Below are 15,175 nucleotides of genomic sequence, written 5' to 3'. Positions count from 1 at the left end.
TATTTTTATTCTGGGATTTATTTACCTTCTATAATTGAAACTTTGTAGTCTTGAGTGGAGCTCAGAGCCGGCCAGGGCGGGCGGGAAGCTTGGCTTCCTCCATCGCCAGGAGCAACTCAAGCCTCCTGCTTGCTCCAGCTCCTTGGCCACAGCCAGCTGGAAGCAGGTATCTGGGGTTTATTTATCTTCTATAATTGAAACTTTGTTGCTTTGAGTGGAGCTCAGAGCCTGCCGCAGCAGGCTGGAAGCTTGGCTTCCTCCATCACTTGGGCAACCAAGCCTCCTGCTTGCTGCAGCTCCGTGGCTGCCGGCCGCCATCTTGGTTGGGTTAATTTGCATATAGTTGCTTTGATTGGCTGGTGGGCGTGGCTTAAGGCATAGCGAAGGTACGGTTAATTTGCATGCTTGTCTTTTATTAATGTAGATTGTCTTGTTTATTATACCACAATTTCATAATGTGTAAATTTTGTTTTAAACACAATATCATATTTATATAGTTTTTATATGTAAATAGTAAGTTAAGCTTTTTAAAATATATATGTTTCTATTTATTTCAGAGAGAAAGGGAGGAAGGGAGAAGGAAAGAGAGATAGAAACATCAATGATGAGAGAGAATCACCGATCGGCTGCTTCCTGCACACCCCCCACGGGGGATGGAGCTCGCAACCCAGGCATGTGCCCCTGACCAGAATTGAACTCAGGACCCCTCAGTCCGCAGGCCGACTCTCTATCCACTGAGCCAAACCAGCTAGGGCTAAGCTTTTTTTAATGTGAGAAAGGGTATGAAGAAATGAAAAGAAACTATAACACTGTCTTGAATCCATTCTAAAAACACTTTTCAAATTGTCCAGGCTACCAAACCTATTTTAATGTGTTTAAAAATGAGGCAAATGGGCACTTTAAAAAAGCGACGGTAATATTACCTAGAAGAGATTATTTATTTCCATATGCAAACTATAGATTAAATGCTTATAAACAATGTTGAATGTAGTAGGTATATAGTTGCCTATTCAGTATGATGTATTCAAAGAATAATGGGAGTAGATAAATCATGTGAATGAGATATTCTGAGCTACTGTGGAAGTTTATGACCAAAACAAAGGTTACCTTAATCTTTACTAGAATGGTTTCCAGGAAGTCTAGAAACAAACTAATTTTGAACATTTTCCAATATTCTTGAGTTAAAAATACTTTCCTAACACGAGGTAGAATAAGTCCTTTAAGCAAATATAGAGATTATATTTAATAAAAAATATAGGTTATTTTTAAAAAATTACTTTTCAAAGCAAAATTTTTAACTCTACTTTTCAGTTGTAAAAGCATTCCAAACTTACAGTGAATTTTTTGTACTTTCAATATTTGTGTACATCATCTAATGGCATGCTTCATTTAAACATGGATTTTCTACAACTAATAAAATGATATTCAATGGAGACAAATCATTATAACTTCTAATGTATAAGATACATACCTGAGTTAAGCCAGCACCTGTTTGCATAGAAGACTTTTTAAATAGTCTCACTTCTTTGTTTATGTATCTTAGCATTCCACTAAGAGTACTGAAGTCATTATTCTCAGAAATGTCATCTTCTAGGTCATATGTGAGAGGTTTAAATGAGTCAGACTGGGTATAAGTCAGATCCTTCTGGCTTTCTTCTAATGTTGAAGGTTGTGCTAATTGCATTTTTTTTAAGTCCTGTAGTAATTCTGCAGAAAGATCTTCATCACTATAAGTTTTGAAACTAAGGTCACTGGCACTAATGGAGCGACGTAGTTTTCTACACTTGAGAAAAGCTGTTTGAGCATGTTTAGTAAATTTCGGATCTTGAATGCCAGGCATATTTTCTATTGGAGATGTGAAGGAGGCTGGTAGAAACTTGACATCTTCTGCCCTTTCATGTCCAGAAATTTTGGCTTGTAATCTGGTTAATTCTGATTCCTGTAGAAAAATTGTACATAGGAGGTACTCAATACCCTTTGTTAAATAAAATCACCGACTCTTAGAAGTCATCTAAGTCAACCTTCATCCCAGTATAAAAATTCCTTTTATAACAATTAACAGGGTTTTCCCAGCTCTGTTTCAACCCTTTTGGACAATTAGATATGTTCACTTGAAATACGTTTAAATTACACTAAGGAATTCCATAAAAACTAGATTTTCCTTACATAATTTTTTTCTGCTTAGTGTCAATCACAATATCATTCTCTAGTCAAGACTAAAATCTTCATCTAAAAATTTCTCTGCAAAAGTATAAAAATACACAATCTTTTGTTAATCTAATATATACACACAAAAAACCCCACAACTCCCTTCAGAATTTCTAATAGAAAATAAATGTATATTAGCTACTCTGCTTTATATGTCCTCATGATAAGAAAGCTTTATTATGGTAGAAAATTTTCAAAGAAAAACCAACCTTTAAGAAAATGATTACTAATATTTGATAAATCAATCCTTATTAAATAAACTTTTCATTTCTATTATTTTTCCATGTCCTACATTTGGGTCTTCTGATACAATTTTGGGATTCTAAGAATGAGGTTACATACTTTGAAAAATAATAAAGCCTAAGAAAGTGAAGAAAATACATTTCCATTTTAAAACTTAAATGATATGTGTAGTAGTCTCCTGTTCAAATACATTCTTTTTCTTATGGGTATCCATAAGATATAAATTTCTAAATCAGCTATTTTTAATTTGATACTTTCTATTTTTTCTAAAAATATGATGCTTATAACTGTCATTACCACAGTGTGCATTACAAAATGCAAGTTTAATATGCATATATCAGTTCTTTTATATCTTTACTAGAGGCCCGGTGCACGAAATTCGTGCACTGGGGATGGGTGGGGGGTCCCTTAGCCCAGCATGTGCCCTCTTGCAGTCCGGGACCCCTCCCTTGTTACTGCCCACCTGCTTGCTGCTTCCTACCGCTTGGCTTGCTGCTCCTTAGTGCTGCCACGAAGGCCTTGGGTCTGCTGGGTGCCGGGCCTGCGGGTTTGTGTCTCTGATACCCCCAGCAGCCCCAGCACCAAGGTGGCGGGCCTTGGGGCTGCTGGGTACAGGCCCCCCGTTGCGTGTTTGTGTCTTCTATCAGGCCCCAGCAGCCCCAGCACCACCTAAATAACTTAAGGGAAACTTTATTTAGTCTTCTTTTAAAAGCAATCTAGTTTAAAAATGAGTTGCAGTTAAGACAGAACAAAGAACATGGTACCTAAGAGTGAGATAGACTGACAGAGGAGAGGCTGGGCACTGGTCAGGGGCTTACATGCCAACTGTTCTACACCTGGGAAATGATGTAAAATCGGTTTCTTTAGTTTTCTGCTTAATGGTCTTCTCCAGCACTGAGGTCAGAGGAGCCGCCTTCCAGCCCGTAGGCTGCTTCTCAGAGTCGAAACTCTCGCCATAGGCCTCTGCCTAGGACAGGACCTCTGCACCCCCAGGGTGCATAAACACACAGGGCTTCCATCAAGCTCAGCTGATCCCAGGCCAGGAGGCCTCTCGGCTCCGCTGATCCCGGGGCTGGGAGGCCTGCGGCTCCACTGATCCCGGGGCCCGGAGGCCTGCGGCTCCACTGATCCCGGGGCCCGGAGGCCTGCGGCTCCACTGATCCCGGGGCCCGGAGGCCTGCGGCTCCACTGATCCCGGGGCCCGGAGGCCTGCGGCTCCACTGATCCCGGGGCCCGGAGGCCTGCGGCTCCACTGATCCCGGGGCCCGGAGGCCTGCGGCTCCACTGATCCCGGGGCCCGGAGGCCTGCGGCTCCACTGATCCCGGGGCCCGGAGGCCTGCGGCTCCACTGATCCCGGGGCCCGGAGGCCTCTCGGCTCCGCTGATCCCGGGGCAGTGAGGCCTCTCTGCTCTGTGGCTTCAGGGCTGTTTGGCTTCGCTCTACCGCTTGGAGCCTGAGTATGCAGATTAACCGCCATCTTTTAGCTTCTATAATTGAAACATTGTATCTTTTGGAGCTGTTGCTTCAGGAGCTCAGAGCCCCGCAGCTGCAGGCGGGAACCTTGGTTTCCTCTATCGCTGGGGCAACCAAGCATCCTGTTCTCAGCTGCCTGCCGCCATCTTGGCTGACAGTTAATTTGCATATACTCACTGATTAGCCAATGAAAAGGGTAGCGGTCATACGCTAATTACCATATTTCTCTTTTATTAGTGTAGATACTACTTCATCTAGAAAAACTTTATAAGTGGCAGGTGTGGCAAATTTTTTAAAGTAAGTCTTGGATTCACATTCTTATAATTACAATTAATAAAGTACCTATAGAGTAGATATATACTGCTATGTGGGAAGTTTAAAAACAAACAAACCTCTTGCGTGTTATCTAGCCATAATTGAGAAATGTAGTCTCTCACAAAGTAGGATTCCACTTAAGTTAAACACCTGACTTTTATAATAAAATGTACTGTATTGAATACATTGAACATCATTCAACTTTTTCTTAAGACTCAATGAAGGTCCCTGTTGTAATCATTATTGTAATGTGCCATAATATAATGATGCCTTTAGGGCTCTCAGAAAATGGTCTTAGCTTTGCTCTTACTCCAGTTGCCCTCAAAACTAGGCACTTCTGCCCTAGCCGGCTTGACTCAGTGGATAGAGCATCGGCCTGTGGACTGAAGGGTCCCAGGTTTGATTCCGGCCAAGGGCTCATGCCTGGGTTGCGGGCTCCATCCCCAGTGTGGGGTGTGCAGGAGGCAGCCAATCAATGATTCTCTCTCATCATTGATGTTTCTATCTCTCTTCTTCTCCCTTCCTCTCTGAAATCAATAAAGAAATATATTTTTAAAAAAAACTAGGCACTTTTTAGGGTACTAAAGTAAATGAGATGGAAAGATTAATTGCATCAAACACTGTTTATCTTCTCTCTTCTCTTTCTGTTCTCTGTATTTAATGCTGCTACTAATGGAATTGCTTTCAATTATTTATAGCTACTTCTTTATTTTTTAAATTTTTAATATTATTTTCTCTTTTTTTTCTTAACAATAACCCACAACCGTCGGACCAACTTAATATTATTAATATATTTTTTGTTTTTTAAAAAATATTTTTATTAATTTCAGAGAGAAAGGAAGAGAGAGAGAGAGATAGAAACATCCATGATGAGAGAGAATCATGGATTGGCTGCCTCCTGCAAATCCCCCAGTGGGGATTGAGCCCACAACCCAGGCATGTGCCCTTGACTGGAATCGAACCTGGGACCTTTCAGTTCCCAGGCTGAGGCTCTATCAACTGAGCCAAACAGGCTAGGGCTATATTTTTTATTGTTTGATAGTATTACAGATGTCTCCTGTTTTGCCCTCCTGACCCCTTCCTCCTGGCCCCTAGCCACCCCCCAGGTAGCTACTTCTAATTGTTACAGTTATGCCAGCTTTTACTCTTCTATTAATTTTTCTTACTTCTTTCTCTCCTATGAGCCAGCTGACACTGACTTTGAGAGCTAGTGTCAGAAAACAAAGGAAGTCGCCCTGATCAGTATGTTTACGTGGTTAGAGCGTCAATCTGCACACCAAAGGGTCACAGGTTTAATTCCCAGTCAAGGACATGTACCTTGCTTGCAGGTTCCCTCTCCAGCCCTGGTTGGGGTTTGGAGGGAACCAGTCAATGTGTCTCTCTCACATCCATGTTTTTCTCTCTCTCTCCTCCCTTCCACTCTCTCTGAAAAGCAGTGGAAAAAATATCCTCATGTGAGAATTAACAAAAAAATAATAATAGAAAACAAAGGAATTCTATTTTCTGACTGGTATATTTGCTAATTATGGTACATGTTCTAAGATCTCTATATGTATAGTTAATTTTAGAATTGCTGATATTTACCCAGTATTTTGGCAATTTTCAAAGTAGTTGAACTTAAAAAACGTCTGGATAATAGATAAGTGCAATCTAATTGTATTTATCTCATTGGTAATATCTAACAAATGAGCAGAGATAACTACTGTGACAAGGAATACATAATGCAGAATCTTTTCAATTTTTAGTCAATTTTTCCCAATGAAGTTTTATAATTTTGTATAAATGTTATTAATCCCCAGAATATTAGGTATATTAACGTTTCAATAAAAGCAGAAAGAGCCTGGCCGGTGTGGCTCAGTGGTTGAACATCAATCCATAATCCAAGAGTTCACCAGCTCGATTCCCAGTCAGGGCACATGACTGGGTTGCAGGCTCAATCCCCAATAGGGGGCGTGTAGGAGGCAGCCTATTGATGTTTCTCATCAATGTTTCTATCTCTATCCCTCTCTCCCTTCCTCTCTCTCTAAAAATCAATTAAAAACATACTTTAAAAAATCCAGGAAGAGTATTCAACCAAAACATAATTTTAGATTGTCTATTCAGCTTTCTTTTAGTACTGTGCATATCAAGGCATCCTATCTAATAATAGACAAACATGGTAATTAACCATACCTCCGCTACGCTTCCCATTGGCTAATCAGGGTGATATGCAAATTAACTGCCAACCAAGATGGCGGCCGGCAGCCACGCAGCTGAAGCAAACATGAGGCTTGCTTGCTCCAGTGATGGAGGAAGCCAAGGTTCCCCGCCTGCTGCGTCAGGCTCTGAGCCTGAAAGCAACAGCTCCGAAATGCAGCTATGTTTCAATTATAGAAGCGAAACAAACCCCAGAGACCTGCTTTCAGACAGCCGGCATCGGAGCTGGAGCTGCAACAAAGTTTCAATTACAGAAGGTAAATAAATCCCAGAACTCAAAAAAAAAATAAAAAAAGGAGAGACTGGGAGCTTCAGTTGCAGGCTTGGCCTGCCTGAAAACAGCCCTCAGCCCCTCATCTAGGCTGGCCAGGCACCCCAGTGGGAACCCCCCCCCTGAAGGGGGTGCGGGCAGCCTGAAAACAGCCCTCAGCCCCTCATCTAGGCTGGCCAGGCACCCCAGTGGGAACCCCCCCCCTGAAGGGGGTGCGGGCAGCCTGAAAACAGCCCTCAGCCCCTCATCTAGGCTGGCCAGGCACCCCAGTGGGAACCCCCCCCCTGAAGGGGGTGCGGGCAGCCTGAAAACAGCCCTCAGCCCCTCATCTAGGCTGGCCAGGCACCCCAGTGGGGACCCCCACCCTGATCCGGGACCCCATTCAGGGCAAACCAGCCGGCCCCCACCCGTGCACCAGGCCTCTATCCTATATAGTAATAGGGTAATATGCAAACTGACCCTAACAGCAGAAAGACTTGAAATGACTGGTCACTATGACACACACTGACCACCAGGGGGCAGACGCTCAATGCAGGAGCTGCCCCCTGGGGGTCAGTGTGCTCCCACATGGAGGAGCTCTGCTCAGCCACAAGCCAGGCTGATGGCTGCCAGTACAGCGGTGGTGGTGGGAGCCTCTCCTGCCTCCTCAGCAGCGCTAAGGATGTCCGACTGCAGCTTAGGTCTGTTCCCCGCCGGCAAGTGGACATCCCCCGAGGGCTGCCCGGCTGCCAGAGGAATATCTGATTGCCAGCTTAGGCCCAATCCCCTGGGGAGCAGGCCTCAGCCAGCAGATGGTTATTCCCCCGAGGGGTCCCAGACTGTGAGAGCCCACAGGCCGGGCTGAGGGACCACCTCCCGCCCCGATTGCACAATTTTTTGTGCACCGGGCCTCTAGTCCTATATAATAAAAGGCTAATATGCAAAAAGACTGAACAGTGGAACAACTGGACAACCGAAAAACCGGTCGTTATGACATGCGCTCACCACCAGGAAGGGCGTGCAGAACATGATGGGTGTTGGCAGCAGGCGGCAGAGCGCAGAATCTGGAGAGAGTCAGCCATGGTGGGATGGTGGAGCAGGTGAGCGGGGATGCCAGATCAAGGTGGGGCGCAGGTCGCTGTCATTGGGGCAAGCTTCTGGTGGTTACTGAATATTCTTTGCTCCTGTGCACCGCAGTCCCGCCTGGCGCTTGCACCCACTGCCAGTGCTAGCCCTGTTCGCACCCGCTGCTGGTGCCGGAACTGCCAGTTGCACCTGCTGCTGGCGCCTGGCGCCATTCCTGATCACTCGGCGCCATCAATGGGTGGGAGAGGCAGCTGCCAGCCCCGATCGCCCCTGAGGGCTTCTCCACTTCCCCTTGCTCCTGAGGGGCAATCGGAGCAGCAGCTGCCACTCGAACCTGCTGACAGCACCAGCCCTACTCGCACCCACTGCTGGGGCCAGCTCCAATTGCTCTGCGCCGTCAGCGGGTGCAAGTGGGGCCAGCGCCGTCAGTGCATGGGAGCAGCAGCAGTGGGAGCAGAGCTGCTGGCAGACAGGGGACTGGGGTCCAGTGCAGGAGGGGCTGGGCGGGGGCACGGAGGATGGGCCGAGGTCTGCCCCTGTGCCCACTGTAGCCTCACGGCCCACAGTTCCTTTCAAGGTGCACGAATTCATACACTGGGCCGCTAGTATTATATAAGAGATTTACGTGCTTAGCTTAGTAACTAGAAATATTTCTAAGGTATTATTTAATTAAGATTTTTGGCTTTTTAATAATTTTCATTTTGCTATAAAATGATTTTTCTATCAATTAGATTATTCTTTTTTTAAGGTCTTAAAAAACTGATCATGTTAATCATACACATTGGCAGTTTTAAACTAACATTAAAATTTTTATCTCTATGCATCAATACTAATATTAATTCCAAATTCCAGAATAAACTGCCATGATCAGCAGGGTAAAGAAACAGAAATAGGCTATTTGAAAAAATGACATATATACTCAAGTCAAGTAAAAACTGAAGACTGGCATTCTGGGAAGCATTTTTCTCAGCCTGTTGAGGTCTTGCTTCCAGGCATGTCATCAAATGAACTCTTATAAAAAATTTTCCAAAATAAATTTATTTTCTAGTCCTAGCTGGGTGATCAGTGGTTAGAGCATCAGCCTGCAGACTGAAGGGTCTTGGCTTCGATTCCCGCTCAAGGACACAATGTTTTCTGTCTCTCCCTCTCCATTCTACTCTCTTTAAAAATCAATGGCAAAAATATCCTCAAGTGAGGATTAACAACAAGAAAAAAATTTCTACAGGTTTGCCATTCTTACAGCAACATATGCTTTATACACTTTTATATGTTTACTTACTTTAATAAGTAATGCTTCATTTGTAGCTTCAATTACTTCATTCCGGTCTTGGACTTGTTGATGCAAACTGCTTACAGTGTCCTGAGCTTCTTCTAATTCTAATTTTGCCTTCTCTAACTGTTCATTTAGTTGCTGAACAGAAGTCTTCTGAGAGTCAACAGAAAACTTCCACTTTGCATGGTTCTCTTGATGTGAAAGCATCTATATAGCCCCAACATTGAAAAGGAAAAGAAGAAAATAGGGTGGTGTTGGTTTTAATAACATTCTAATACTTTTCACTTCCACCTAAATGAAAGTAAATTGTTTTTAATTACAAATATCTGATTTCTCAACAGATAATATACTCGAAGAAAAAAGAGAGAGAAGAAACTATAATCTTAAATTTACTTAAGAACCAAATAAAATGGACTGGTTTTGGATCCTGATTTGAACACATTACTATAAAGACATTTTTGTGACAATTAGGGAAATCTGAACAATGACTAGGTAGTTGATGATATTAAGGAATTACTGTCAATTTTTAGGTGTGATAATGATATTATAAAAACCCTTATCTTTTAGAGATAGTTATTGAAATGTTTACTAATGAAACAGTGACATCTGGGATTTGCATCCAAACAATAGATGGTATGTGGAAGGGAAAGGGAAGTGAGTGAGGTTAAAGATATAGTGACCACCATACTTCCCAGTTTGCCTAGGTCTTTCTGGGTTTTATGCCTTGGTGTCCTGGTTAGTTAGTAACAGCATCCCTTTTCATTCTCAAAAGTATTCCCTTTTAGATAAAATAAATGGTCAACATACTTATATATTAAATCAAATTGGCCAATCCAAGAGCTGTTAATTATTGAAGTTGAACAATAAAGATGGGAGAGGATTTATACCATTCTCTCTACTTTTGAATGTTTAAAATTTCCACAATAAAAACTTTTTAAAAATCTCATTTTCATTAAAAAATCAGTTTTTTAAAAAAATATTTTTATTGATTTCAGAATGGAAGGAGAGTCTCTGAGAGAGAAACATCAATGATGAGAGAGAACCATTGTTTGGCTGCCTCCTGCACACCCACTACTGGGGATGAGCTTGCAACCAGGCATGTGCTCTGATCCAGAATCGAACCGTGACCTCCAGGGTCGTATGTAGGTCGACGCTCAACCACTGAGCCACACAGGCAGGACCATAAAAAAATTAGTTTTGCACCCAAGCTGGTTTGACTCAATGGATAAAGCGTCAGCCTGCAGACGCTCTTCCTCTTTGAAATCAATAAAAAAATATATTTTTTAAATGCCAGCAAATATTTTTTTAAAAGTCAGTTTTGCAATAATTATTATTTTTATTATTTTATAAGAGAGAGTTTAGCCAAAACCGGTTTGGCTCAGTGGATAGAGCGTCAGCCTGCGGACTGAAAGGTCCCAGGTTCGATTCCGGTCAAGGGCATGTACCTGGGTTGCGGGCACATCCCCAGTAGGAGATGGGCAGGAGGCAGCTGATAGATGTTTCTCTCTCATCGATGTTTCTAACTCTCTATCTCTCTCCCTTCCTCTCTGTAAAAAATCAATAAAATATATTTAAAAAAAAAAAGAGAGAGTTTATTTTTAGAAAGTCACATAGGTAGAAGAAGTGAGCTGCAGAAGAAATGGGCTTCAGGAAATGTTACAGAGGCAAAAGAAGGGCCCTTGAAGCTTAGGAGAGAGAAGCAAGGAAATCATGCCTGGGGGAAGGGGGTAGTGAAAGGCAAGGTGGGCGGGCTCCTTAGAGAATGAGGCTTGCAATAATTATTAAGTGACTTTTCTGACAATTCTAAAACCTGTATTTTAAAAAATACTTAAAAAATTTTTTTGATCCCTTTTTCTAACTCTATTATTTTAATGACATACTCTCTCATTTTTATAATCAATCAAAAGCACTTTAGAAATAAATCTTTGTCAAGTAATATATAGGAGAAAAACGTTATTTTTTATTAGCCATGCAAGTATTTATTTTAATTACTCCTATTTGAAGTTCCTTACTTTGGAGAACAGCAATGGCATTTTATTACCCACTCTTTCCATTCCTTAAAGGCTCAATAAAGGTTTTGGCAAGTTCACTTATCTTCATGACTATGTTTCAGAGTGACTCCAGGTGCGTCAGCAGGTTCATCATCAATCCATCTCACCAGCCCTTTGTAACTTTCTATAATGTTGAAGCCAATAGTACACTGCAACTTGGGTAAATAGATAGGGCAAAGGTTTAGGGGTGCTAGTCAGCTTCTTTCAAGTGACTGGAGCTTTGCATTAGGTATGCAAGCCACTGTCAGTGTTTAAGACTTACAGGATTGAGCCCTAGCCTGGCTCAGTGATTACCCATGGACTGAAGGGTTGCGGGTTTGATTCTGGTCAAGGGCACAGACATTGGTTGCAGGATCGATCCCTGGCCTTGGTCCGGGCACATGGGGAAGGCAACCAATTGATGTGTCTCTCCCCCTCCCTTCCATGCTAAAAATCAATGGAAAAAATATCCTCGGGTGAGGATTAACAACAACAACAAAAGACTTACAGGATTGAACAGCAAAACACAAGTCACTTCAGGAACGTAAGTTATCAAAAGTTGAACAAAAAGAAACAAAAGACAAAAAAAATAGAAAAAGAAAAGTTGAACAGTCACTTGAAGATGTTTTCTACAGCTCTTCACTTTGCCTTCATAGTATGAGCTATAAAAAGCTGTCATACCTGGCAAAGCTGAATGTCCTACACCATCTATCAAAGAGACCTATTCAAAGACAAAATTCCAGGAGTTTCTGGAGTGCAAATCAACCATTGTCATTCCCACGAAAGCACCTTTAGGTTTTGTCTTCTTTAAGCACTTCAGAATATGCCCTGCTTTTTTGTGCTATCAATGACTCTACAGGAGCACCCCGTTGCAGAGACAGGAACTGGTTCTAGAAGTGTTACTGTCAAGCCACAGAAAAATGCTTTGCAGTAGCCCTTCAGCCATTTATTATATTCTTTACTGATAATTCTGGTCTTTCCAAGAGATCCAGTGCACTGTATATTGTGGAGAGCGGCTACAGTGTTTGGACAGGTTCAAGCCTTGGACTAATGAGAGGGCAGTCCTCTCATGACTGCTGGGGTCCAACCCCAACAGGTCCAGGGGTCCCCAAAGGTGTGGACGGAGTCGGCGAAGAAGGAATGACGCGGAGACAGCGTTCAGTTGATCAGCAGCCTAGCCAGGATCTCTAGGCAGGAAATCCAGCCAAGTTCTGGTCAGGATCTCCAGCGAAGTTCTGGCCAAGTTCTGGTGTTTATTGTCTTGTTACATCTGTATTTATACCAGTTGATTTTAATCCTGTCAATTTCTATTGCAAAGGTTAGGGCGTTTCTTATCTCCATTCCAGGGAGTAAAGATTATGTAGCTTAAGTGTGATTGTTTGTAGTTAAAGTGATTAACTACCCGCCTGGCACTTAGTTAAGGGGTTTTATCCCCTCCCTAACTTCAGGGAAAAATCCCTACCTGGGGAAACAACCTTTCTCGGAGAGGTGACCTTGGTTAAAACACATAGCGCTAAGGGGAGCAAACATATTAAGAACAGTATGCTATATACGCCAGGTCCCTTGAAACATATGCTGTGCAGATGTTTCTTTCCTGCAGCGACTGTGTCAAGCAGCAAGGATGGACTGGCTTCCGACACATGACCACATGCAAGTCCCAGCTTGGAGGGCAGAGCCCTCCTAGCACAATTATCGCCAACAGCTATAGTTGTAAGCTTGAACCTATGGTTCGAACACATGGCCGCCGTGTCTGAGTGATGTGGGCTTGATAGAGTTCAGGTGCATGTAATTGAGGAGGATCAAAACCCACGAGAATGTTGTAAACATCTTGACCACGCCCTTACTTTGCCTAGAGGAATCTGGCTATAAAATAAAGACACAGCTTGTAGTCCATGGTACTGCCTCTCCATCCGGGAGCAGCATCCCACCCAGACGCAGCTTTGCTCTCTTGTCTGTCTTTTCTCTATCCTTCACCGCCCCCTCTCAGGGTCACTGAACCAGGCTGAGCTGGTGTGGCAAATAAGGCACCCTGGGGCTGAGTATGCCATGGCCATGCCGGCTCGCCACAGTATATAAAAACTGTGTTTCTCTAGAGAGGGTGTCCTTCTTTAAGGATAACTGAAAGAGTGTCCAAAGTCTTGGGGAGTCTCTAAATGGGAGGTGATCAATCTAATTGCAAATGCAAGATAATGGGTCCAAAGAAATCACTGTACAGCTGGAAGACTGTTCATCAAATGCTGCTGCCCAGATCTCATTTCTCATACTGTGATACAAATGCTGGGTTCTTTGAGATGAGAGCTGTTTTTACTGTAGTGTCTGTTCAGATAATGAGAGGTCTCTTCTATTGACATCGTGCTTCTATACAGTGCTTTCATTCTTCTGTTGAGTGGGGCTTACAAGAACGGGCATTCTGGGCCTGACCAAAAAAGTGTGGTACTGAGTAACTTCACCCTTGGCAGGCCTCGACATGACCCGTAGTGGTACCTATATTACATGTTATTATGTCATACATATAAAAAATTAGTACCAAATTCTACAGAGCAATACTAGAACCAAATTTTATAATTAATTTTATGTACTATCTGCTTATAAATAATTTCAGGTTGCTTACAAAAATAAAAGTTAATAAATGGATAATCTATAATAATAAAAGCATAATATGCTAATCAGACCAGACAACCTTCGGGACAAAGCCAGGGCTGTGAGGGAAGCCCAGGTCCCGGGTGCCAGAGGGAAGCCGGTGCCAGCAGCCAGGGGAAGGAAGGCATACTCTTGCACGAATTTCCTGCATCCGGCCTCTAGTCCTATATAATAAAGAGGTAATATGCAAATTGACTGTCATGCCCTTGCACAAGATGGCCACCCCCATGTGGTCACAAGATGGCCACATTGGGCCAGCAGGGGAGGGCAGCTGGGGGAGACCAGGCCTGCAGGGCAGCAGTTAGGCTTCGATCAGTCTGGCAGGAGAGTGGTTAGGGGGTGATCAGGCTGGCAGGCAGAAGCGGTTAAGAGCAATCAGGCAGGTAGGCAGGCAGGCAAGTGGTTGGGAGCCAGCAGTCCTGGATTGTGAGAGGGATGTCCGAATGCCGGTTGGATGTCCTACAGGGATCAGGCATAACCTGGCAGTCGGACCTCCCTTTCACAATCTGGGACTGCTGACTCCTAACTGCTCACCTGCTTGCCCCCAGTGCATGAATTTCGTGCACCGGGCCTTTAGTTAAAAATAAAAGCAGAATAGAGACAATATGATAAGTGTAATGAATAGGCACTAGCAAAAACTTGAGAAGGACTAATTATTACTGAGGGTCACTAAGTTGAGCAGCTAATATCAAATAATTATGCTAAATCCAATAGCATTCACATTTGTCTTTAGAGACTAAAGGTTGTAATCTCTTGGAGTTACAAATATGTTTTGTTTGGCAGACACAATGTTTTCAAAGGGATCTGAATCTAAATGCATTTAAGCAAGACACAGTGACCACAATCTAACCAATCCTTCACAAAGATGTTATCAAACGCCTTTTTTTTAATGGTGCATTGTTTTTATTTATTTTTTAATGAATCTTTATTGTTGAGATTACAGAGGTCATTCTTTTTTCCCCCCATAGCACCCCTCCACCTGGTTCCTACCCTGACCCAGGCCCTCACCACCCTATTGTCTGTGTCCATAAGTAATGCATACATACATATAAGATCTTTGTCTAATCTCCTCCCCCACCTTCTCCCACCCCCTTCCCTTTGAGAATCCTCAGCCTGCTCCATTTCCATGATCCTCATTCTATTCCATTCACCAGTTTATTCTATTCATCAGATTTTTTTATGCTTTTGATTTTTTAGATTCAATTGTTGATAGATATGTATTTGTTGCCACTTTGTTGTTCTTATTTTTTATCCTTAACGTTTTCTTCTTCCTCTTTTTTTTTAAATTAAATCTTTATTGTTAAGATTATTACAATTGTTCCTCTTTTTTCCCCCTATAGCTCCTTTCCACCCGGTTCCCACTCCACACTCTGCCCCCACACCCCCCACCCCACTGTCCTCATCCATAGGTGTACGATTTTTTTCCAGTAACTTCCCACACCCCCCACGCCCCTTTCCCC

The 15,175-nt window shown here is 43.0% G+C and overlaps 1 protein-coding gene across 1 annotated transcript in view; it reads right to left on the bottom strand.

Annotated features, from left to right (window-relative positions):
• CCDC18 (coiled-coil domain containing 18) overlaps window positions 1-15,175 on the bottom strand; it is a 153,774-nt gene that overhangs the window by 17,552 nt on the left and 121,047 nt on the right. Inside the window, exons 28-29 of the mRNA XM_014550012.1 lie at window positions 9,052-9,252; window positions 1,472-1,939 (exon numbers count right to left, since the gene is read on the bottom strand). Of these exons, the coding sequence (XP_014405498.1) occupies window positions 1,472-1,939; window positions 9,052-9,252 (669 nt within the window). The remainder of the gene's footprint in view (window positions 1-1,471; window positions 1,940-9,051; window positions 9,253-15,175) is intronic.

The sequence above is a fragment of the Myotis brandtii genome, unplaced genomic scaffold (genome assembly GCF_000412655.1).
Source record: "Myotis brandtii unplaced genomic scaffold, ASM41265v1 scaffold58, whole genome shotgun sequence".
NCBI lineage: Eukaryota > Metazoa > Chordata > Mammalia > Chiroptera > Vespertilionidae > Myotis > Myotis brandtii.
This window is presented reverse-complemented; position numbering and strand designations above follow the sequence as displayed.